Source organism: Sminthopsis crassicaudata, chromosome 3 (genome assembly GCF_048593235.1).
Source record: "Sminthopsis crassicaudata isolate SCR6 chromosome 3, ASM4859323v1, whole genome shotgun sequence".
In the NCBI taxonomy this organism is placed as follows: domain Eukaryota; kingdom Metazoa; phylum Chordata; class Mammalia; order Dasyuromorphia; family Dasyuridae; genus Sminthopsis; species Sminthopsis crassicaudata.
The window spans coordinates 148,650,068-148,676,495 of record NC_133619.1 but is presented as its reverse complement, the minus strand read 5'-3'; the positions used below and the strand labels follow the sequence as shown (position 1 = coordinate 148,676,495).

Genomic DNA, 26,428 nt, shown 5'->3' with positions numbered 1-26,428 from the left:
GCTACTTCAATCTACTCACAATGAAACCCAGAAATTAGAATAATTCCAAATAACTGGAATGTACTGTAAGTACATTTATTTTTGCTTATACAATATCATACACATAATATACACATGCAAACATGCAATATCATTTTAATTCAAACCACTTACGTTGGGGCTGCAGAAAAAATAGTTTACACTAAACCTTTGTGTTTTTTACATATACAAGGAAAAAATGTATTACCACAGAAAAGTGACACTCAACAATTTGTCATAAACTTTTTGGTTAGATTATGCTAAAGCTATAAAACTATACATTAATATCATTATGAGCATTTACAAAAGAGTACTAAAAGAATATGCCTTAATATAGCTTGATTACTATCTTAATTATATTAAGCTATAAACTGATTTTTAAAAGTCTTAATGGGTTCCTACAGGCTTATTCTAAACTTTATGCATCAGCAAAGCTATAATATTGGAGCTGAACTGACCACAATATTCTGAGAATTTTAAATATAAAAATGAGTACATGTTACAATTGCAGAAATATTGAGAAAAGGTAAACAACCTAATTAACATAGCTTCTAATCAAACCTAACTATACCTTAGTGAATTTAAAACTCAGTGATAACTCAAAACTAGAAATTTCTGTGTAATGCTATTTTAATTCAACAAGCATTTATATAATACTTTAAGATTTGTAAAGTGCTTTACATATGTTAACTCATAACTTCCTTTCAAATTCTACTACTGTTAAAATAAAAGGACCCTAAGAGATGACTAGGAAAATAAGTCTGATATTACTTCCATGAAACTGACTCACTAAACATTTTTCAGAAGGTAGAAATTTCCATCTATTCCAATTGTTTCAACAAGGGTGTGCTTTTATTCCTACAAACATAACATAGGCTATATAAAGACTCATATACAGCTAATATCACAATAACCTTTAAATCAAATCTATCTTTTCATTTTACTAATAAAGGAGCTCTTTTAAAAACTAAGCAAATTAAAAGAAACCAAATTGTTGTTAATGGGAGTTCTTTTAAGTCTGGAAAATAAGTTGGCCTCAATAAGTTTGCCAGAAAAACATCTGGAAAATAAGTTGGCCTCAATTACCCTAGGTAATTGAACATCAAGAGTTACATCTATATTGTATAAACATGTAACATATATTGGATTTAATATATATTTTAACATGTTTAACATATTTTGGATTATTTGCTATCTAGGGGAGGAGGTGGAAAGAATGAGGGGAAAATTTGGAACACAAGGTTTTTTAAGGGTCAATGTTGAAAAATTATCCATGCATATGTTTTGAAAATAAAAAGCTTTAATAATTTTTAATTAACTTTAAATAAAAACAACGCAAAGCAAAATTCAAAAGAAAAAGAGTTATATCTAGAAGTCAAAACTAAAACTTACCCAAACAACAAATGAGTTTCTGCAGAGGAACTGAAAACTTTCACTGCCAATCCTTTGGACTAAACTTGGGGAAAGGGAAGGAAAAGGAGATGGTAGCACAGAACAAAAACAAACAAAAAGTGAAGCTAGCCATATGTTATTAAAGTTATTAACTGCACCTGGGTCAAATGTGCTCACAGAACACTAAAATAGGGGAAATCCAAAAACGGTCCTGAGTTCACTGTCTGTAGATGAATCATTAAAGTAGTTCTTTATTCATTTAGTTAGTGAACAGCAGACTACTCTAAGTCTTCACTATAATTTATAGAATTGAAAATTGCAGAGCATAAACTAAGCAATCACCCATGACCTGTTTTTCCCCCCCTCAAATATTCAATACTATGAGCTAGATATAATTACAAACTCAAGAATCTGTTCCACAATTCCTACAATTTCTTTTTATGACAAAAAAAAAAAATTAATACATTATGTCTAAGATACTAAAAGCAGTTCTGATATATATTACAGAAATTATTTGTCATCCTATACTGTTATAACTACTAAAGAGTTTACTCAAATCTCATTTTAAGGAAAAATTCTAACCTCTTTCCCCAACTCAATTTGCCAAAATTACTACCAAGGAGTAATTCCTTCTGTGCCACACAAAATTCCTAACTTTAACAACTTTTAGTAGCCAAAATGGTGGGCTATAGTAAACTGTGGAGAATAAAAAAAAAAAAAAAAAAAAAAAAAAAAAGGCAAGAAACCTGGATTATCTACAGTAGAGTAACAGTTGCCTTTTTCTCAGAAAAGATTTTGAAATGCTTCTTCGAGTTTGCAAAATGCTTCTTCATTTTATATCCCACTTAACATATTGCGAAATAGGAAGTTTTGCTACAGCTAAATTGTCATTAACTGAAAGCCATGTATACAGTCTCTATTCAAAAAAATTACCTGATATCAAAATGACTAAAAGATTTTTACCAACTGTTTTTCTCTCAAATTTTACCTCTTCCTTTCTCTGATCTCCTGTGACTCATAACAGATTCAGAATTTTACAAGTAGAAAGGAATATCAAAATGATATAATTCGATCTATTTTACAGAAGAAAATTAGAGCTCTGAGAAGTTATAAGGTTCAAGATAGATCACTTAATTCATAAGGGATAGAACTAGTCATCAAAATATAGACCTCATAATTTCTAGTAGTGTTTTTCACTAATACATTGCCTTTGGTTACACATTTTCATTTTTAATCTATCATATTCTTCCTTTTTGTATGAACATGTCTTGATTGCCCATTTAGATAGTTAAACTCCATGACAGTAAAGATATATTTTTTACTTCTCTAGATAATCCATAGCAAAATTTAAAATATGCCCATCTGGTAGGAGACTGGGAATACAATTTCATGAAAACCCAAACTGCTTCTTCTCATCCTAACATAAACACTAAAAAGGGATATATCCACCTACACATCAGACTAAATGAGGAATACATATGAGACAATGAAATTCAAAATTATCTGTTTCTATTTTTTTATTTAAAATGTTTCTGCAGTCCTTTTTTGGGGGGAATCATTACCGCTACCATCACCATCACCATCCAAATTTCCTCTTTTGCCCCCCAAATAAAAAAGTATGAGAAGAAACCCCATATTAAATAATAAAGCAAAACTAAATATACAGAGGCTTTATTCAAAAGAGATGAGTTCATCACTGGTCCTCTGGAGACATGGTTGGTCATTACACTAATCAGTTAAGTTTTTTTTGTTTCTTTTTTTAATCATTTATTGTTTATACTGTTGCAATCCTTGAACACACTATTCTAGTTCTGCTTACTTGATTGTGAGTTAATACTGCTCAGGGTTCTCTAAAATTCTCATCATACTATGCAATAATATTCCAACCAGATGCCATAATTTATTCAGTCTTTTCCCAATTGTCAAGTAGCTTCTAGCATCTAATTCTCTGCAGTATATGTTTGTGTGTGTGTGTGTGTGTGTGTGTGTGTGTGTGTGTGTGAGAGAGAGAGAGAGAGAGAGAGAGAGAGAGAGAGAGAGAGAGAGAAAGGCTTTCAACTATCTTCTCCCAGCATTATCCTTCTCCCAAATACACTTGTTTCCCAGTTCACTAGCACTAAACCAAGCAAAACCAAGTAATCAATCCTCCTTTGTCTTCTTTCAGGTGATAAGGAGGTTCATCAGATACAAAATACTCATACCCTAAATATAAGAGGAACAAATTCTTCACCCTTCTCCCTCCTTTCCACTAACTCTCCTTCCCTTTCTATTGATAAAAGCATTAGAAAACACTGAACTCTCTAAAAACTTTCTTTTTTCTTCGCCTTCTAGAATGTTGGCACTATATAGTTTCCTTCCCATTGCTCAAGTTTACCTTTCTAGATTTCTCTAGACACTCAAATTTACATGTCAAAGTTCATATTCAGCTATGGGTAATAATCATCATAAAGGATTTAAAAACCTTTTAATAATTTGTCTTTTGCAATATTTCATTACAAGATCTCTCATGTAAAACAGAAGTTACCAGGTTTTATGTAATCCTGATTGTGGTTCCTTATCACTTGAAATACCTCTTTCTGGATGTACACAGTATTTTTTTTTTTTCCTGATGAAGGATTTCTGGATTTGGCTAAGCCATTCTTAAGAGTTGTTTCCTTTTGAGATTTTTTTCCAAGAGGAGATTGGTTGAGTCTTTATTTTGTGCTATGCCAATGTACTTGCATAATTTCACTTAGGATTTCTTGAAGTGGCCAAGATTTTTTGTTTGTTTTCAGTGAGTCTAGCAATTATTATATTATCCCAAAATATATCAATAGCAGATAACTTCCATTTAATTTTTAAGCAATTCTTAAATATACTTTTTCTTCTTCTTTTGACCAAAAGTTCATGAATCATATAAACACAACAATAAGAAAAATCTCAAGTCTAAAAACATTTATTTTTGCACATTCATCCACAAACAGCATCCTCTTGAATCAGTCCTCTGAAACTGTGACTGATCATTTAGTTGAACAAAAGTTTTTTCAAAATTGTTCATTTTGGGGGCAGCTAGGTGAATTCAGGAGGACTCCAGTTCAAATCTGGTCTCAGACACTTTAACACTTCCTAGCTGTGTGACCCTGGGCAAGTCACTTAACCCAGCCTTAGGGGGAGGGGAGGAATTGTTCATTTTTACAATAGCACTGTTAAAATACAAATTATTGTTTCTACTCAGTTCACTCTGCATTAATTCATATAATTCCTTGAAACAAACTTTTTCCTCATTTCTTACATGACAATAATATTACCTTACATTTAAATCCCACAATATGTTTAATTATTCCCCAACTGATGAGTACCCTGTTAGTTTCCAGGTTTTTTTTTTTTTCACCACAAAATTCCAAACTGATTTCCAAAATGGTTGAACCCATTCATAGTTCTACCAACAGTGCAACAATATGTCTATTTTTTCACAGACCCTCCAATATTTGGGTTGTTTTTTTTTTTTACATCCTTGCCAATCCAGTGTATATGAGGCAAAACCTGAGATCCTTTCATTTGTGTTTTCCTAATTATTAATAAATTGAAGCATTTTGTTCATATAGATATTTCCTCCTTTAAAAACAATTTCCTTAGACCTTTTACTCATTTTTTCTTCTATGAAAAATTTTACATTGCATTTTTATTTCTTCAATCTTTTGATTTTGTTCTAATAATCATTATAATCTCATGAAGTAAATGTTTGTTACAATCTAATTTTCAGAGTTTTCCTCAGCCAAAACTAACACTTTCTCTTCTAAGCCATTTATTTTCCTTCTAATTCACACCCACAGAATTTTTATTTCATTTTTTATCTCTTGCTTCAATTCTTCTAAGTATTCATGTAAACCTTGCCAAAAACAATTTTTCCCTCTTTAGGCTTCAGCATGTAGTTGTTACAAAAGTTACTTTCTCATTCTTTTTGGAATATCTATCTCTTCATCTACCACTTTGTTTTTTTAAAATATTGTCCAAGATCATTTTTGGTCTGCTTATCTCTACAGCTTTAGTTTCTGAATTATGGCTTTTTTCCAGGGCCAAACTCTTCCTCCTGTTATACTTTGGGTGGAATAGTTGACCCCTCTTGCTTTCACCTATACTCACATGTGCTACTGTGTTGACCTCTACCTTTCAGGGTTAGGCTCTCCCTATATTTGAGGTTGAGAGTTCTGAATCTTCAGGATCCTTTAAGAGAGAATGCTAGTAACCACAGAGTCTCTAAGAACCTTGATTATCCAGGGATAGCCCCATGTACTGTACTGGTCAATGCCACATGGCACCAGGAAGCTGCCAAGAATTTCCAAGAATATCATTCTGGATCTTTTTGACCACTCTTTAAGGACTGAGAGGAGAAGTGGACTTCAACTATTTCTGCTTCTGGCCAGAAGTTCCTTCAAGCTATATGTTTTCCTGATCATGCTTAGAGTTAACTTGCTGACAGTTCATGAGTTCTTCCCTTCATGGGTTGTGGATGGTTTTTTTAATGGACTTCTGAGGTATAAGTCACTTAGTGTAGTTTCTCATTGGATTTCCTAATCATTATTCAGCATAATACAAATTTTTGGTTTTTACTGGAGTAGGTACACAGGATTTAAGTAGTCTGCCTTTATTCAAGCAGCCCAAAATTCTTTTAGTATCTTTTCCAAATGTAAACAGCTTGTCTCCCTTCCAAATTTAAGTCCAACGTGAACAATACAGCAACAAAAGCCTACAGACATACTGGAGTTAATGTTCCACAGGCATCTCAACCTCAACATAGCCAAAATAAAACTCATTATCTTTTCCCAAATATCCATCATTCTTCTGAACTTCTTGTTCTTGTCAGGATTACCACTATCCTTCTATTACACCAGATTCACAATCTCTGCCATTATTTTCTACTCATCATTCTCCCTTATCCCGTGTAGCAAATCAATTGTCACCCTTTGTTCATTTCTATCTCCATGCCTTTCTTTTCAATCAAAAAAAACAGGATCTCACAATTGTTCACCTAGACTACAGAAATTATTCTCCTATTTGAGCTCTGTGCCTTAAGTCACACAATTACCTTTAATCCAACCTCCTTCACCTAATTTAGTGCCAAAATAATCCTAAAGCACAATCCAGACCATGTCACAATCCTGCTTAATAAATTCCACTGGCTCTTTATTAGCACTAAGATAAAATTCAATGCCAATTCAAACATCCTCTCATACATGAGGTCTTTCATGATTTTCAACATCTGGGGTCTCATTCCTTCCTTCCTCTACCACCCAAAAAGAAAAATTTACTTTATTTTGTACATCCTAACTTTGTGTATATGTTGTCAGGAACTTAAATGTGCTTAACAAATTCGTGCTAATTGAATAATTAATTAGGAATGAAATTGCAAATTGATTTATCCCAAACAGCTCTTTAACTCAATGGAAAGGGTATTTTAGTTATTTTTTTTTATATTTTTTTTTAGTTATATTTTATTCTAAGAGCTGCAACTTCAATTGTATTTCACAATTCCATCCTTCCATTAAGAAATATAGTTAAGATCTACTCATGCAACAAAGAACTGAAAGAGGATTTGATATTCTATTTAATTCTATCTAAATCATTTTTCTAAATGCCTAGTGTCCTATGAAAGTAAGGCTCTCAGAATAATAAATTCTATTCTATTTGGACAACTATTTTCATCTCAGTTCTATTTAAGGGTATTATTTCAAAAAAGTTATATGATTTTATCCTGGGTTTTTCTTTTTAAATGGAAATAAAACTCTCTAGCACATAAGTCTATTCAATGTGCCAATCTATGTACATGGCTAGAGGATTCAAACTTTCATTCCCTACCCCCCCCAAAAAATACTTAAAGGCTACAGCACAAGTCAAATAATATCTGGCATCCTTTTCTTTGGCCATCATTAATTCCATGGTGAAATAAATGGTCACTTTGTTTAGAGTTTCTAACGTCACTTCACCAATTAGATTTTTTCTTGTTGGGAACAACTAGGTCCAGGGTGGTGGCTGCATTAATTTCTTTTATTTTCCTCATTGTGGCATAGTGAAAAGAGATCTGGACTCGAAGTTTACAGATCTTCATTTGAATCCCACTTTATAGATACTTATTAGCTAGCTGTACAGTTCTGGCTAAAATAAAATCTCCTAGAATCTGTTTCAGAACCTATCACAGGAGAACAATGCTACCTGGACTAGTTACTGAACAGTATTACTGAGATGAAAATACTTGGCAACGTTTAAAGAGCTACATAATAATAATTTCAATATTATACAATAATTATAATAGCATTATTCTTTACACTCACAGGCCTGTAAAAATAATGTCAAAGTCCTGAAAGAGCTGAGGGTTAAGTATTCTGAGTTTTAGCTACACTAGAGGCAAAAGAAAAACGAAGTTAGGTAAGAGTCTTCTCAAAGTGGGCATGAAAGTATTACAAAACAAAAAGTAACACTACTTAACTACTTTTTGCATCCATTTTCTTTGTATAAAAGAATAATCTTGACAGAAAATAAGAGGAATTCAGCCCAAGACTGCTGAAATTGTGAGAAGATCCATAACCTAAACAAATCTATCCTAGATAAATTACACACTATGGTACTTTAAAGATGATGCAAATATGACTGGTGAACTGTTATTTGTCATCTTCTCAGTAACATAACAACTTCAAATATAACAACTTCCCAAAAGAAAAAGAGAGGATGGACTCTACAGACTATCTATGGCCTAGCGATCTTGAAAACTTGGGGGGAAAATTGTAACAATTAACCAATAAGTATTCATTAAATGCTTAGTATATTCCAAGTGATGTGCTATATATACTAAGGATACAAAGTAAAAGCCATTCCTGTGCTCAAGAAGCTTACATTCTAAACACAGACAGAAAATGTAATAGCATTAGTCTAACCAGGATATATTGAGGACCTGAACTAGAATAATGTTTGCATGAGTTGAGAGATAAGACATAAGACATATACAAGAACACTGTGGCAAAAGAAAACTACCAAGATTTGGCAACTAAGTGAATATTTGGAGTAATTGAGAAGAATAAGGAGAGGACAGGAATGACACTGACAGTGGCATTCACCATAATAACAAAATTTGGGAAAGTGTTAGAGGAAGGATAATGATGAATTGTTCATGAAATACTGAATGTGAAATAACAAATATGAAATAGCTGAGAAATATCCATTTTAGTCTAAATGTCTTGATAGACAGTTCATGATGAACTAAGAGATCAGGAAAGACAAGGCTGGATATGTAGATCTGGGAATGATTTTTATAGCGATGATAATTGAAGCCCTGGAAGCTAAAGAAATCACCAAGCAAGAGAGAATATGCAGTGAAAAAAAGAAGGCCCGGTACAGAGCTTATTTAGGGGACACAAAAATCAGTAGGCATACTCCGAATGAAGATCCAGCAAAAGAGGCCAACAAGGCACAGGGAGGCACAAAAATCAAGAGAAGTTAATTTCACAGGCTATAAGCAGTGAGCATGGATTCATCAATAAGAAATAATTTCTTATTTTTAATAGCTACTAGAAATTTTGGCAAAACAGGATCATATTGCAGTCATAGCATATATGAAATTCAACAAAGCAACTGACAAAAAACTATTATAAGATCTTTATAAATGAGATGGAGCAAAACAAAAAATTATTTGAAGATTATATCCAGAAAATATTCATTTTTAAAAAGTCAATCTTGAGAGAAAGCTCGGGGACCTATCCTTGTCCCTATAATACTCATTCTTATTAACGATGTAATAATGTAATTATGTAATGATGTAATAACATAATGATGTAATACATGTAATAATCATCAAAAACATAGAAGATATAAATCTACAAAGGTACAATCTATGTCCTGGATGACAGAGGTGGGATCCAAAAATTTTAGGAAGCTTATAATGATAATCCAAATCAAAGAACATGAAATTTAAATAGAGTAAAGTCCTTTACTCAGGTTTAAAAATTCAACTGTACAAGTTGCATCAAGGGTTATATGGTCAGAAAAGAATTCCTATAAAGGAGTTGGAAAATTAATGAAATAAATAAAATATAATGCCAAAAGTAAATTGAAGGTAAGTAACAATCCCAACTCTATCCTCTATACGATTTTTTTGCTTGTTGAGGGATCTTTCTGATGAGTCCTCAAATGACTTCAGTGTTGCCTGAACCTTTTTGTAGCAACTTGAGAAATACTGACTCCTGCTGTTCAGACTATTTCAAGTCCATGAAAGGCAGCACAGTACAATATAAAGAATACTGGATTTGGGATCAGAAGCCCAGTCTGAATTCATATCCCAACTCTTCTACTGAGTTGTACAACTGTGGGCTAATCATTTAACCTCTCTCTCTGGCTTAGTACTTCTGGGGATTGAATGAGATGTCCTCCGAAAACTCTCACAACTCAAAAAATCCTATGATCCTATGTACATTTTCTGCATTAGAAACAAAGTCAGATGAACAAAATGATTAAGATTCTGCTGACATCTAGTGGTCTTATGTCAGTTTAATTTTTATTTCTATCAGGTCTCTGAAAATGATCAATGTAGAGAAATATTTAGTTTTTTTTTCATAAAATGGAAAAATATTGTTAAGTTATGACTGCATCCATTGTCATCTTTCTAATAAATGGTTCCTTTACCCATAATGAGCTTATTTGAGTAACAAAATTTGCTCAAAGATATAAAAAGTAATCAAAAATTTTAATTGCCAAGGATTTTATTAAATATGTTCCATTGTGTTTTCTACACAAAGAGAAATCAAAAAGAAACAAAACATATAAAACTGAAATTAAGTTGGCAATCTGTGGCACTTAAGATAAAAGTCAATTAACTGTTGCTAAATACCAAAATGAATTATTGAAGAAATGTCTAGATTTTGTTTTGGATTTTCACAGAAAGATAATCATCTCTATTACTTTAAAACAAAACTGCCCAAAGGCCTCCCGAAATAGATATTAGATCTAAGGTTTTTTTTTAATTAACCAGCTTACAAAAAAGCTTTGGAGGAATTTTTTTCTTTGAATGTCCTAGAGACTCTCAAAATAGGATCTTCAAAAGGCTAACTGATCATCTCCTGAGGCTTGGTGAACAACAATATTTTTAAAAGATGACTGAAATGAGATCTCCAACCTATAGACTCCTAAAATAGGCTGTGAAAAAGAAAAAACTACCAATATTCAACAAAGAAAAAAAAATTGATAAAGACAATCAACAGCTGATTATGTATTTTTAGGTAAACCCCCAGTGACCTGAAAAAAAATGGCGAAATTTTGGAATTATATCATATAAACTATGTTTATATATATTTGTCTGATAGACTACAATGCTCAATGAAGATATAATTAGAGTAAGAAATATTTGGGGAAGCTGATAAACACAAGGCGGAACCATTATTGTAAAACCTTTAGATTCACTTGGATAAATCACCAATTGATAAAAAAGATACATATATTCTATAAAGATGAAGAATAGAATTGCATTCTAAGATTTCATAATTATCTTTTTCATGGAATCATAGGATCTTATAAGTTAAGAGAAAATTTATAGCTATTTAGTTCAATTCTTACATTTCAAAGAAAATGAATCTAGAGAAGCAGTAACTTCCCCAAAGTCATTCAAGTAGATACTTAGTAGGGGAGCCCCAGACTAATACCCAGAGTTCCTATTTTTATTCCTGTGTTTTTTCTCATTTCATCATATTACATTCAAAAAACAGCTATTCGGTATATTCTTTCACATTTTACTTTTCAAGCAGCAAAGGACTTAAATCCATAAGAATGCTGTTATAAGCAACCTTGTACTAAATTTTGGGACCAATTTTCATAAAAATACTGATCACAGGCAAACTAAGTGGTTCAGATTAACCTAAGTATTTCTATAAAAGCATTTTCCATGGAAACAACTGTCATGAGAACCATTTTTAAAACACTTGACTTCTGAATACTTGTTTTTGCTTTAAAACTACTTGAACTGACATCTTTTTGCAGATACAAACACAAATGAACAAAATGTTCTGTTAACATAGAACCTTTTAAAAGTGGCTTATACAGCTAAAATTTCTCTGTTTTATTATTAGTGGTTTGGGCTGTAAAGGAACTAATAAATGTTGGTTAAATATTTTGTTCATTTTTAAAAGGATATACAAGAAAATAATTATCATAGCCATTTTCTACCATATGAAATGTCATTGATATATTTCAATTAAATGCCACAGTAACATGGAAACTACTATTTGTTTGAATAATTCTTCTTTATGTCATTGTTCCTCCCTGAGAATGGAGAACAAACAACAACCTAGGAAATTAACAGCGTTACCACACTTAAAATGAACATTTTTCCACACACAACACACAACACACACACACACACACACACACACACACACACACACACACACACACACACACACACACTTTATCACCAAGACAAAGCTTCAATATTTTATATTTGAGGACACAATGAACATTGGGCAGAATGTGCCTATAAAGGCACATGCACATTTTCTTGTTAAAAAAATTTCTGCTGATAACTAGCAAGACTAGTCTTCAGAAAGCAATAGCAAGAGTATAACTGCTACAAAATCACTTGTAAGACTGATATATATTTGGGCCACCAAAATGTTCATCCCAGGAAAAATCCCATATCAATGATTGAATTTCACATATATATATTTTTTTAATTTAAAAGAGTTCTTGCTGTTTAAAGCTAAAAACTAAATTATGCATACATATATAATTTCATGTTTTGAAAAGCTCTTTTGACCATTAATATAATACTTACTGAACATGTTTGAGTCCATCCTTATAAAAGATATAATACATTTTTCGTCTTTGCATCCTTTTAAGCACTTAAGATACAGTTATAGGACTCAAAAAGCTTGTAGCATAGTAAGATGATCAATATCAGATCATGATATAAGAGTCACTGTTTTTAATATTGTGCAAAATTATACAAATATTTTTCAACTCTTTTTAGATGATTAAAATAAAAATTCTGATATTATAAAAACAATAAATTCATAATCTGTATTTTTAATTACCAATATTTATCATGTGATAAATGGAAAATGAGATTCATACATCCTTTTCAGCTTCTACCTCAAGTTAGCAGAGGCAATACCTAAAACAGATTAAATGTTAGTATGAATAACTGGCTAGTTCTTTCCTTAAACGTCTTTTCAGAAGGATTCCTGGGAAGAACTGGTGGTAGTATATATAGCGTCTTCATTCAGTTACATCCAAAAATAAACTTAAAGAACTTCCACTATTACTTACCTTTAAGGAAAATGGCTACCCATAAAAGCTGTTGTTTTTTTGTTTTTTTTTTTTTAAGTGTTTGAAAACTCCTTTTAAAAATGAGACAAAAAACTAAAACAGAATTCATAAAATGGTACAGTTTACACTGAAATTCCCATAAAGAGAAGGTCAAACTTGAATCAGCTACAAATACTGAATTAAACCAATATATTTTGTACACTTGGTTTTCTAAAAGTTCAAAATGTGATTTTTTTTTAATCACAAAATTATTACTTTATTCAGGTCTAAAATCAATTTATATAGAAACCAAATTAGAATTTTTTCTGTAACCATAAAAATATTTTTAATACAGGCTACAAGTCATAGAATTAGTTATATGTTTATGATAAATAAAAACTATACAATCAAACCAGGAGTTTCAATCAAACCTTACCACTTTTTTAAAATCATCTTCTGCTTCATCAAGTTTTCCTTGCTTAAGTAGTAAATGACCTCTCTGCAATCGTGCCTAGAATTAAAAAAAAAAAAAAAAAAAAGGAAGTTATCTTAAATGTTTTTAATTTCTAAATTCTTACTAAATCCTACAGGTTTTAAGTTTCTTAAACTAAATAATGAAACAAAATCCATCTTGATACTTTTTTTTTTTTTTTTTGTTAAACTACCTATGTACCCTTTTCTGGGTTCTGAAGAAGTCTACAAAGTCACAAATCTAAAACTAGTAGAGATTGAATTTAGTATTTTCTTCAAATTTTTAGAACGTATTCTTTCACACTTCAATCTTCACTTCTACACTCCAGAGCTACATACTTCAGAATTTTTAAAACTTCTAGAAACAGGTATTTCTGAAATACCCCAATAAGCCTTGGTAAACTAGAAAAATCAACCAGACCAAACACAAAATGAATATTTTTTGACAGATTACTGACAAAAACACAAAGTTAAAGTTCTCCTTGAAAATTTTAAATAATACACCCAGGATTGTCCTTGATACTCATTTTACCCCACCCCAGGCATCTAGTCAAGTAATTTCCATATGTACAACATCCCTTGCATTCATCATTCACCTTTGTCTGTTGTACTCCTAATTGGTCACCTTGCTGAAATTCAGTAGGTGAACAGGTTCCTTAGCTAGGAATATCAGCAGACTGATTTTTCAAAGGAAGAGATTTTATTGTCTATAAGCAAAATGAGATCAAGCAGCATCAGGGAAATGGTTAGTCCAAAGAGATATTATTCCAGGATGGGGAAAAGTAGGGGGATTAGAGGAAGATGTTTACTCTTTGCTCACTGATTAGCCCCTCTCTAGGGATATGTTTACTTATTAACTATTTGTCAAATTTTGAGAAAAACAAGAAACAAGAAACAAGAAACAGAAGGACCCAAACTTCCTGGAATCATTATCTGCCAGGATCCAAGCTCCTTGCAATTGGGCATGAGATTAAACAAGTTCTGTTTACCCCAATCCAAGCACCCTGTAACTTTCCTAATGGGCAACAACAACCTGTTTTTCTTCCCTTTCTCCTAACTACAAACATTGCCTTTCCTGTCTCCAATCCGTCCAGCTAACAAGGTAATTTTCTTTTTTGTGTGTTTTTGGTCAAATGTCTTATTTTACAATATATTTAATTATTTGTACGTAAGTACACATAAATAAATATGCACTCAAAATCTTGTCACTCATGGTGTTTATAATCCAAAAAATTCATAGACCATCGTCTTAGTCCATATATAATTACAACTATATATAATTCTGAGCTACAATGGCTTTTGCTCTAAGTGAGATAACTAAAATTGAAAAGGTTAATTTGAAACTATGATTCATATGCCTCCTTTAAAAGTTTTATATTATTAAATAATTCTTCAGGGTTGTTGTTTTTTTTGCCTAATCACTTTAAAAAGGAATCTGTATAAAAATATGTTAAATCCTACATTTGGGATCAAAAAAATAACTACACAATTACATAATATAAAACCACAGGCAAACAAAAGTCATTGTGAGAAACATCTGTGAGTATAATGGCCTGTATAAATTGGTAGCCAAAAACCAAAAGTGATTCAACCTCTATTGAGAAAGGTACAATATTCAAAATGAGAGGAGCAACAAATCCCCCAGGCTTTACAAGAGTCAGACCTGCATAGAACATTATGATCAGTTCTGGATAAGGAATTTTAGCAAGGAAGTTGGGGGAACGTCTAGGACAGAGATTCTTAAAGATTAATGGACCTTTTTAGCAATCTGGGGAAGCCCTATGGAATTCTCAAAATGCTTTTAAATAAATACAATACATAAGATTATAAAATAAATTACCTGTATGTATGTATACACACACACACACACACACACACACACACACACACACACACACACACACACACACACACACACTTTTTCCTTTCCATCCAAGTTTAAGGACTCAAATCAAAGAAGGACTTGTCACCTAATAGAAGACAACCAGGCCAGAGCCTTAAGGCCATGTCAGATACAGAATTAGTTGAGGGAACTGGGGATGTTTATACTGGAAAAGGGAAGACTTAAAAGCAAAACATGAAAACTGCCTTCAAGTATCTAGGAGATTATCAGCTAAAGGAGTAAAGACCAGGCCTGTAATCCTGGTTCTAGAAGGACAATGGGTAAGCTTTCAAAGAGCCTGCTCTCTTCACCACTATCCATTTATTTTCTTGCCATTCTCTTTACCCCAAAGCCATTCTTCTAAGAATATATGCACTTCTGTCTCATTTTCATGCCAAATGATAAAGTCTATCAATAGCCTATTAAAACTTGAAAATTTTCACTACCAAAATACATAATAGTCTACTATAAAAAAAAAAATAGCAACACATTTTTTTTTAAATCATGAAATTAAGGAAACTGTCTAGGAAAATAATCTAACCTAAGAATATGTGCAACAATAGTTGGTTTTTATACCAAGAATATCTGAAAAGTTTTTTATTTTTATTTTCAATGCTATAAAATTTCTGTTAGTTGCCTTTATCTCTAGCAAATGGAATTATTAACATCTTCCATTTCTTTTTCTAAAAATCACACTTAAAGGATCACAGATGAAGCTTTAAATATTTCTTCCAATTAAAAATGTCACACTTGCCAACATTTTCAAAGATTAATTGCACAAATATCTTTTAAAAAACAATTTTGTCTCTCCCTTCAACCGCCTGTACTTTCTTTACATTTATTTAAAAGTTCTTGCCCTCCTGTCTTTTGAAATCAGAGTGCTGATCAGAAAAGACTTTAATCAGGATGGCCCCAAGAACCTTACTGGCTGAGTTTCAGATATTAGAGCTAATTCTTCATGACTGGTCAACTGAGGCTCAGAAGAACGAACTTTTGTTAGAAAAATACTATTTTAACATATTTAACATGTGTTGGACTACCTGGCATCTAGGGAAGGAGATGGGGGGGGGGGGGGAAGAAGGGGAAAATTTGGAGCAGAAAGTTTTGCAAGGATCAATGTTGAAAAATTATCCAGGCATATGTTTTAGAAATAAAAAGCTATAATAATAAAAAATATTAGCTCAGCACTTCATTTTTTTCCTGCAAGCTTTCACCCCCTTATATTCATAGGCCAGAGATCAGAAAGTTGGGAAGGAGGGCATGTCCTCCCTCCTGAATACTCTAGCCCAGGTCAGAGACTTCACGGTCCCCATTGCTTTTTTTCCTTTTGATTCATTTTTCCTGAAATTATTCTCTCTCTCTCTTTTTTTTTTATTACCCTTCCCTTATTACTCTTTTCTTTTTATGTCAATTATTTACTCTTTGAGCTTGCTCTGATGAGAGTAAGATTTACACAATGTTAGAAGTTCGCGTATATCTATTCCACCATTTTGGCTCTGCCCCCCCTGAAATTATTCTCTAGGTACAAAAGCACAAAGTATCATGCTGACAAATTATGTAAAACAGGCATCTCTGAAATATAGCTCCTTGGGGAAGCTAGGTGGAGCAGTGGATAGAGCACCAGCCCTGAATTCAGGAGGACTCCAGTTCAAATCTGGTCTCAGACACTTAACACTTCCTAGCTGTGTGACCCTGGGCAAGTCACTTAACTCCAGCCTTGGGGGAGGGAGGGAAATATATATATATATATATATATATAGCTCCTTACCAAGAAAAAGAAAATCCTGGATCAATCTCAAGCTTCTTATTAAACAGCTTAAATTATACATCCTAATATTACACTGAACGTTACATACAAAAATTCTTGTAATACATAAAGAAAAAATAATTAAAAGGCTGCATTTTCTTAACAAAGTTAGGGCTTATACTTACTGCTGTAAAATCAGTCTTCAATTCAACCACTTTACTTAGGTCAGGAATTGCTGCTTTAGATTTGCCCATGGCTAAATAAACAGTTGCTCTTCGATAGTAGGCAATATAGTTATCTGGATCACCATCTACAAATAAATGTAATATAAATGCAAATAATTTATTTCACAATAGATTCATTCTCCAATAAAAACTGAGCAACTACAATTTTAAGGGCTTACACATTTACTGAAAAAGATGCCATAACAAGCTTTCATCTTTAGGAATAGGTAGAGTCTGGGGCATGTAGATAGCTGAGCATTTCATAGATGACTTTATCTTGTACAATGCAAAATATGCAAAAATGAAAGATTTAAAACCTAGGAAAGGAGCCAAGTGGGAGAGGATGAGATTACTTCTCAGAAAGTCCTCTTTGTCCTCTAGAAGAGGATCAAGAAGGTCTCCAATGTCCACCCTCCACATGCTACAATTAACCTTCACCCTTTCTATTCAGAAGAAAAAAAGGACATCAGGAGCAGGGGTGCTAATTAAAAGTTCCAAGTTTAAGGAAAGAAAAGTCTCTTTATAAAAGAGTTTGAATAATGTATATTACAGAGATTATTCAACTGTCAATCAAGGTATTTAGCACCATTCCAATTTAAAAAAATTTTTTCTTCCTTTTATTAACCCAGCAGAGTACTCAAATAATTTGCTGGCAGGCACTTCTATCCCTAGAGACCAAGAATAAAGACCAAGGACTTTTGCTTTTCCTGACTCTGGCTGATTCTAAGGTATCCAGGGTGCTAACTCAGTCTTCACAAAATACCATCAGATTTAGCAATTAAAATAATGTTATTAAACTTTGAGATAACCATTTTAGTTAAGTAGTTAGATCAGAAGCCAGATTGCAAGGAGTTGAGAAGTCAGTGGGGAGAAAGGAAATAGCAGCAATGGGCATAAGTATTTTTTTCTAGGAGTAAATGTATCTCTTATTCTTTTTAGGATAACTGTTAAAAGATTACATTTTCATCACACAAAAATGGTTTTTATTTGCATATTTTTAGTTAATAATTTCAAACATGCTCTAAGTTTTTATATATTGTTTATGTATATGTAGTATGTTTTATGTATATATATATATATATATACATATACATATAAAAAAGATATATATAGATAGATATACATATATAGCTTTTATATAATGCATTATAATGTCCAAAGTTGTTTCACATATCTTTTAAATTTTTTTTTTTACTTTAAGACTAGACTGTTAGTAGGTGAGGCTAGGGGCTGGGGGCTATGTATTATGCTCAGAAAGGTTAAGTGATTGGATGAAAGTAATTGGCTTACCAAGGAGCAAAACTGCTACTGGTCCAGCTTATTTCTGACTGCTGTAATTATGCTAAGACTCAAAGTCATTTTGTGAAAGACTAAATTTTTATAAGAAGAAAAAAGAAAAGAAAAAATAGAAAGAAAGAAAAATATTGCCAGACTAAACATTATCTTATTTTTGTTTGTTTGAGTTTTTTTTTTAGCATCAGGATAACAAGCTGAATGCATTTTCTATGTGCCCTGGACTACTGATTAGGAAGAACAGTAACTAGTGGGTGCATTTATATCCTTACATATTAATATTAAATATTAATACCTAATTTATTTAAATATCACTTACTCACCTACTTCATCTGGATCACAATCGAGAACCAGAATTAAGGGGGAAACTACTCTAAACCACCAACGCAAAGATTACTGAGTCCATGTGCTAAAGAATAAGCACTTTACTAATAAGAAGTCATTAGACCCTCAAAATTTATTTAATCTTATTCTTTACATAATGGTAACAAATTGTCTGGTGTCTCAATCCAAGTGCCTATAAACAGCAAACTAGATCATCTGAAAGAGTACTATATTGCCCCCAAGCAGATATAATGACAACCAAAGGAAGTGAGAGCCTAAAAGGAAACAAAATTTTTATAGGGAACACAAGAATACTGAGCATAGGGACGAACATACCATCTTCCTTTAATATTCCCTGAAGGCACAAGGCAACCAGTAATACTAATAAACAATAAATAAATAAATAATAAAAGACCTTAAATTACCAAGAGATTATATATTTTTTCAATATATTCTAAAATTAAAAGGAATTAGGTAGTAAATCAAAGATTTCCACACACAAAAAAAAAAAATGAACATTTTTAAGAAGTACTGGTAAGGGCTAAAACCTCAGTTATGGGATAAATGTCCAAAAATAAAATATGTAACTCTAAGGATGTCAGATAACTTGAATAATTCCTGTATGAAGAATTACTAAACTCTTGTTCTTATTAAAATTATGTTCTCATTAAATAATTAATTAACCCAATGTAAATATTAACAACAAAAATAAAAACTATTAATGAGTAAAATAACCAAGCTCAGCTGCAGAGAAGAGATGAGAAAAATGCATCTCCTTTCCCTTTCTTATAGAGGTGCAGAGCTATAAGGAAGGAACACAAAATATGATGTCAGACAAACTCAGGTGATATGCTGGTTAGTTTTGCTGAACTGCACTTTTTCCTCTTTTTCTTTGTTAAAAAGTAATGGCTCACTGGGTTATGAAAGGGAGAAGATATTTTTGAAAATGAAGATTATATAAAAACAAAATATATCAATACAAAAATGTTTTAAAGAAAATGACCCTCAGCAGGCTCCATAAAACCCATCTAAGGCTAGATGATATCACCAACACCACTAAAGGTATCTTTCCTATCCCCTTAACCCCATGCCCAGTTTGCCAAGCAAGTGGATTGTCTCATTGCTCAGATGACTGATAGGAAATAGTTTTCAACTCTATTCTGTCCAGTCACATGGACCATCTATTCTGACACCAAAGCCTAAAGTCCTATAGGTATTATCTTCTGCTCTGCCTCTTCTACCCTTCCAGACCACTACCACGGCGAATATGTTTAAAAGGATAACACATATTTAATCTATATTAGATTGCTTGTTGTCTTGAGAAGGGAATATAAAGGACAAAGGGAAAAAAATTTGGAATACAAAGTTTTACAAAAATGAACATTGAAAACTATTTTTACATGTATTTGGAAAAATAAAATACTAATGAGGAAAAAAAAAGTGAAATCTAAAATGTCATATTATTATAAGTATTAGATAACCTGAGAAATCTTCCACTGTTAGGGCCCCAATAATACTCTTGACTGCTTTTAGATACAAACCTACTGCAGCATGAAACTGAGATAAGGCATCTGCTAGTTGTCCAGCTGCCAATAATTTCTTGCCCATTTCAAGATGTCTTTCAACATCTCCATTTATTCCACATTCTGCACCTAAAACAACAAAAGATATATTTTAGCCATAATTATAACTTTATAAAAGATAGTTTCAAAAATACATGCTTTGGGGACAAAATCATGAAAAAAAAAATACCTCTCCCTTCCTTCCACAAAAATAATCCTGAGTCACATGCCAAGATTTCACATGGGAAAACTACAAAAAGATCAATGCAAATGAGTTTCAAACCACCAGAGAAAGTAGCCTACAACTAAGAAATACTCCATTTGCAGTCCAAAAAGAGTAAAATACAAAATTTTTAGAATGTACTCCAATCTGAAAAAATGTTACCAGGCTATAAAAGAAAAGTAGACTTAAGAGGAAGCTTAAACAAATAACAATTGTAGTTAGTATTATTAATAAGTAAATCAACTTGGACTTTGTAAAAGTAAAATCTTGATTGAAGCAATAAAGCAAACCTCTCATGCAGACTGCCTATGACTCTCAAGATCTTGTGCCAAAGGTAAATAGAGGAGCAGAGGGGAGGGGAAGAGAAGAAATCCTCTACTATGCCCCTCTAGATCCAGGGCCATTCCTATCATCATCATTATCATCATCATCATTTTCTCAAGTATCTCCATTCTATTTCTTCACCTTCTTATTCCCCAAACCCTGACCTTTCTTATTTTTCAAGGTAAATTCACCTCTTTACTATAATATAATAATTCTGATGAATATAAGGCCTCAGTCTTCCAATGAAATGCATTACAGTCTATACATGACTTTTCATCTTATTTGTATCTAGTTCAAATCTTCCTGAAAACCATTCTCAGGGGATCAAATCAACATTTTGAGTACCTGCATCTAGATGTATTAACATTGAATACCAATGAAATACATGGTCTAGTGTCTGGTTATGTACACACAAATATGTGTTTACAGTACTTGTTCAATAAATAAATGAATATATCTCTACTCTAGCCATGTTGTTCCAAATATTGGCCACACTTCTAACTACAGCTTGCTTAACTGTTCCACTCCTCAAAACTATGTCCATCTGAAGTAAGGGACTACTATTCTTTTCCCAGCAATTGTTGGTAGAAGATCATTTGTCCCACTGTTGCTCTTGGGTCTGTGTGGAAAAAGGGTGAAGAACTTACAGCACATATTGATCAGAGACTGTTTACTAAGTAGACCTAGCCTATTAGGCCTCAGTTTCCGCTTCTCCAGAATCACGTAATTTTAGATAAGGCCTAAACAGCATTCCATTGGACAACATGGCCAAAGAGTACAGTAGACTTATGTGACCAATCACAACATATAGTGGGCAGGATTTTGGAGGTTCTTTGTCTGAAATGTATAAAAGCTGTAATCATTTTCAAGGAAGGCTCTGGCCCTATCCTGCTGTGAAATTTGGTTCGCAGACCAGAATGGGTCCGCTTCTCAAGATTCTAATAAATAATTCTGCTTTCTATGAGTTATCTCTGAGTAGTCAATTTGGGTAGGTCTTCTTGTCCCAAATAGATCTTTCCATATCCCCTGTCCCCAATGTGTTATTTCTCCTAATTAGAAAGTAAGGTCCTTGGAAACAAAGGCTGCCTCATTTTTTTATTTGCATACTAAGTGCTTAGCACTGTTCTTTCTTGACATATGGTTAGCATTTAATTCATATCAAGATATTTTCCTTTATTAACTATATAGTCAATATCCCATGAGTTTCAATACATTGTCATTATCTTTATAAAACTATAGCGTGATTTACTTTTTTAAGTTATTGATGTTGAGAAGTAAAATATGGACAAAGAAAAAGGCAACAACACCTATAATAAAGTAATATTGTAATGCCATGATAAAAATCAATCGTCATAATAACTACATAAAAATATAACAACATAAAAATCGCCAGCAGAATTTGCAAGTCAACAAAAGCAGAAATCCATTTCAGCATTCCAAGTATCTTTTAGATATTGTTTTTATGGGCTCAGGTTTAACAAATGGTTTTTTGTTCTCATGTTTTTATTACATTTTCTAATTTTATTGTGTTACTTCTTGCAAATATAGACAGTAAGATTCTTGCCCTTAAAAAACTTATGACTAAAAAACAAAAAATTTATGTTCACAGATTGAAGCAGCAAGGTGGTATAATACACAGCTTCTTAAACTTCTTCTACTTGCCATCACTTTTCACCTGAAAAATTTTTATATGATCCCCACCTCGAATCTAAGTCAAAGAGTTTCATGTGCAATGCAAAGCGTACATATTGAGTATTCAGAACCAAGGCTGCAATGAAGATGAATAGTGCAACATAGGCAAGCAATTCCAAAAACACCTCATATTCACTACTGATTTTTTATTTTGAATTAATTTTTGATCGTTGAACTTAGAATGGACTCCAGGAGGGTCTCTGTTTGTAGCTCTGCACAGGGGAACAAAAACAAATTATTATTGCCCACCAGGACAGGTACAAAAGACTTGAGTTGGGTAAACATACATGGAACTACAAACCTAGATACAAAGGGCTTACATCTCCACAAGGAAGGATTATGAAAGGTCACCAGCATTACTTTCAGAGTCATCTAGTTCCTGTGGCCAAGAATAGATCAGGACTGGAGATGGCCCTAGGTGGAGTGGGAGACCTTGGCCTTTCTAAGATAAGATCTTCAATAGGTCTCAGCTTGATTGAAGCCACACTCATTTGGTGATTAAGGCAAATAAATTGAGGCAAAGAATGTTTGTTATCCCCCCCCCCCCCAACTAGTTAAATAAATAAATAAAATCTGCTATTAGCACTTGAGCCAATCAAAACCCAAACAATGACCAATAGGGACATGACCTGAGACCTACTGTTGGCCAATCTAAGGCCAACATGTTTTGGTTTAAAGCAGGGAGTCCTTAAGAAAGAAATCTAGCCAGTTCAGAGTTCTAAAAGAAAGAAAGAAGAAAAAAGAAAAAAAAAAAAAAAAAAAAAAAAAAAGCTTTTAAGGTATTATACCTATCTGGACCAAAGGAAAGAATGGAAGGAATAAAGCAAGAAAAGAGAGGGAGGAAGGAAGGGAAGAAGAGGAGGAGAAAGGTCTAAGGACCTGAGGCATATAATAAGTATGCTGAAATCCCCTTTTATTAGGATGGCAGAGGGAGGTAGAGAAAAAACTGTGAGCTACACATTGAACTCATAGAGGAGGGAAGGAAAATGTCCTAGGAGTCAATAGATAACAGCTACCAGAATCTGATTTAGTGATAAATATAGAGAATTAAGGATGTACTGGAGCCAGAGAGAGGTGATTATTAAATTTTCAGGGCGAGCACCGAACTTTGGAAATGAGCAAATACAGCAAATAATTGTCTAGACTTTAGCAATGAAGAAAATGTTAATAATCCAGGTTAAACTTAAAGTATGCTGTATAAACATTTCTTTCAGAGAGCAAGTTGTAAAATATATATCAGCACATCAATGGAGAGGAAGAATCTCAAAGTACAGAGAGGTTATTGAGTTAGTGTTATATAGGGAAGAGACTGAAATAGCAACTGGGAACAAGCAATGTCACAACACCCCTACCAGAATCAGTGAGTTGGGGAATATGAGTGAAAGTACACTCAGCAGTGAAAAGAATAGCCAGGAATACTTTATGATCAAGAGGAAAGAAAATCTTAACAACTGAAACCTGGAAGGAATGAAAAAAGGAAAAGATTACGATTAAAACAAGTTCTTTACCTATGGAACAGGCATTATAGAGGACACATTGTGAGACATTAGGCAGATATAATGTGGTATGTTAGGTCAGATTGAGAAACAGCTTTAAACACTGATGCCTAAGGTATGATGAACCATTGGAATGCAGAGGTTAAGAAAAGATAGAAGTATTAACCTTTGAGAAATTAGTTCATGTGGATTATTAGTGAATAGAAACAAGTATACTGGTGAGGAGGAAAATAATTACTGCTGAGAGTCCTTGGTTCACATGTGACAAGTGGTGATATTGAATCCTGTGAGATCCAGGAGGCTTGCCTCTCAAAAGACAGGAGCAAACAAAAGTTCAGGCCCAAAAGGAGTCAAATCAGAAAACAGGAGCTGGCAATATGAGGTGGGTCAGGTCCGTGAATAATTTACAGAGCAGTGGAGCCCTGGAAGAAAGACAGAGAACAGAAGTCTCAGGTCTGGATCTGGGAACTGCTCCCTAGAAAATCTCAAGAGGTAAAAAAGAGGCGAGATTTTAGAAAAGAAATTATTTACAAAACTTAACTTAGCTATAGATATTCCAAATATGAGATCACTGTACACAATCAAATCAACATAGTATTAAAAGATTTTAATTAATTACATCTTCTTATTCCTACTGTACATAAAAACAGAAAAAAGAGACACGACTGATTAAAAAAATACTAACAAACTAGTTTACAGATTTAATACGTGTTCAACTAATAATGGGGTTACTTTTCAAAACTGGAAAATATAAATACAAAAGGTAAAGAATCTCAAGGGAAAAACAATAGAGAAGTAGCAAAGAATAAGTCTAGTCTTAAAGTCGAGTGATATGAAAATTTTGAATGTATTATTAAAAGGATGTTAGAGAATATCTAGAAAAAGAAAGCACTGACAACAAACAGCCAAAATTGTTTCAAGAGTTAGTCATGTCACTCCTAATCTCATTTCCTGTTTTTGACAGGATTATCAGATCAGAGAAATGCTGTAGACATGATATACCTATATTTTATAAAATCCCTATTACTGTTCCATACACACATACAAAAAATAATAGAGAAAGGTGCTCTGAGTTTACTGTCATACAAGTAAATGAATTTGAAACTTATAAAGAGACTTATAAAAAGAAAGTTATTGATTTCTGCACCGAAGTGACTACACTTAGAATATCTGGCCCTAGTATTTCACATGCTTGTCAAATTTGCAGATGATACAAAACTGGATAATAATATCAGTAACCAAAAAGATCCTGACAGGCTAGAGTATTAAGCCAAATCTATGAAGACAGTTTAAAAGGATTTCATAGTTTTATACTTTACGTTTTAAAACAGAATTCACAAAATTTAATGGAGATCCACAAAGTCTTTCTGTTCTAAAAATAACTTTACAAGATGATAGAGATGTAATTGGATAGCATTTCTTCTGAAGAATGAGAGGTGGGAGTAGGGGAAGATTAGATGGGAATATCCTTCTAATTGATTGAAAATTTAACATGATTTAACAGAAAGAAGCTAACCTGATACACTGCTTCCAAGAATAAAAATGTGATTATCTCACTATATTCTGTCCTGGTCAAAACACATTTCAAATATGACATGCAGTTCCAAGATTTGCGATTTAAAGAAGTCTTTGAGAAGATAAAGAACAGAGGAGGACAAGCATATATCAAGTCACTTCAAATATTTGCCACATGTGTTAGTTGAAAAAACTGGGAATATTTAGCCTGAAAAAGAGAAAACTAAAGAACATATGAAAGCTATCATCAACTCTTTGAAGGAATCTCACTTGAAAAAGAAAGAAGGGAAAACTAAAAGAGTTGGGTAGAAATTATAAAAAGGTTAGGTATGGTGACACTGTACAGTAATTCCTGCTGATCTAGGGGATTGAGACTTTCAGATCTCTTGAGCTCAATTCTGAACTGCAGGGGGATAAGCAGAGCAAGTATTTGCACTAAATTTGGCATTAATAAGGCAAGACTCTGGAAACAGGAGGGCACCAGGATATTTTAAAATGGGCAAACTGATACAAGGCAGAAACACAGAAGTACAAAGTTTCCATGCAAATCAAGATGGGACCACATTCAAGAATAACTCCTGCACTTTCAGCCAGGGAAAGATAAAAAAAAAAAAAATAAGGAGATCTAGTTTTGTTTAAAAATACGTGTGTGTGTGTGTGTGTGTGTGTGTGTATATATACCTCTAACAATTACAAGTCTCTACATGAACTGTTGCTGAGTGAAATGAGCAGGACCAAGAGATCATTATATACTTCAATAACAATACTATATGATGATCAATTCTGATGGACGTGGCCCTCTTTAACAATGAGATGAACCAAAGCAGTTCCAATAGAGCAGTAATGAATTGAACCAGCTACACCTAGTGAAAGCACTGTGGGAAATGAGTGTGAACCACTACATAAAATTCCCAACTACTCTATTTTGTCCGCCTGAATTTTTTATTTCCTTCACAGGTTAACTGTACACTATTTCAAAGTCCGATTCTTCTTGTGCAGCAAA

The 26,428-nt window shown here is 32.9% G+C and overlaps 1 protein-coding gene across 4 annotated transcripts in view; it reads right to left on the bottom strand.

Moving 5' to 3' along the window:
• The window catches only part of DNAJC3 (DnaJ heat shock protein family (Hsp40) member C3), a 90,141-nt gene that overhangs the window by 24,347 nt on the left and 39,366 nt on the right, over positions 1–26,428 (bottom strand). For 2 of the 4 annotated variants that reach the window (XM_074299371.1, XM_074299370.1), the window contains exons 2-5: positions 24,077–24,332; positions 20,155–20,265; positions 16,958–17,082; positions 13,109–13,183 (exon numbers count right to left, since the gene is read on the bottom strand). In XM_074299371.1, the coding sequence (XP_074155472.1) occupies positions 13,109–13,183; positions 16,958–17,082; positions 20,155–20,221 (267 nt within the window). In that variant the 5' untranslated portion in view covers positions 20,222–20,265; positions 24,077–24,332. The remainder of the gene's footprint in view (positions 1–13,108; positions 13,184–16,957; positions 17,083–20,154; positions 20,266–24,076; positions 24,333–26,428) is intronic. The other 2 variants (XM_074299369.1, XM_074299368.1) reach the window with 2 other exon arrangements.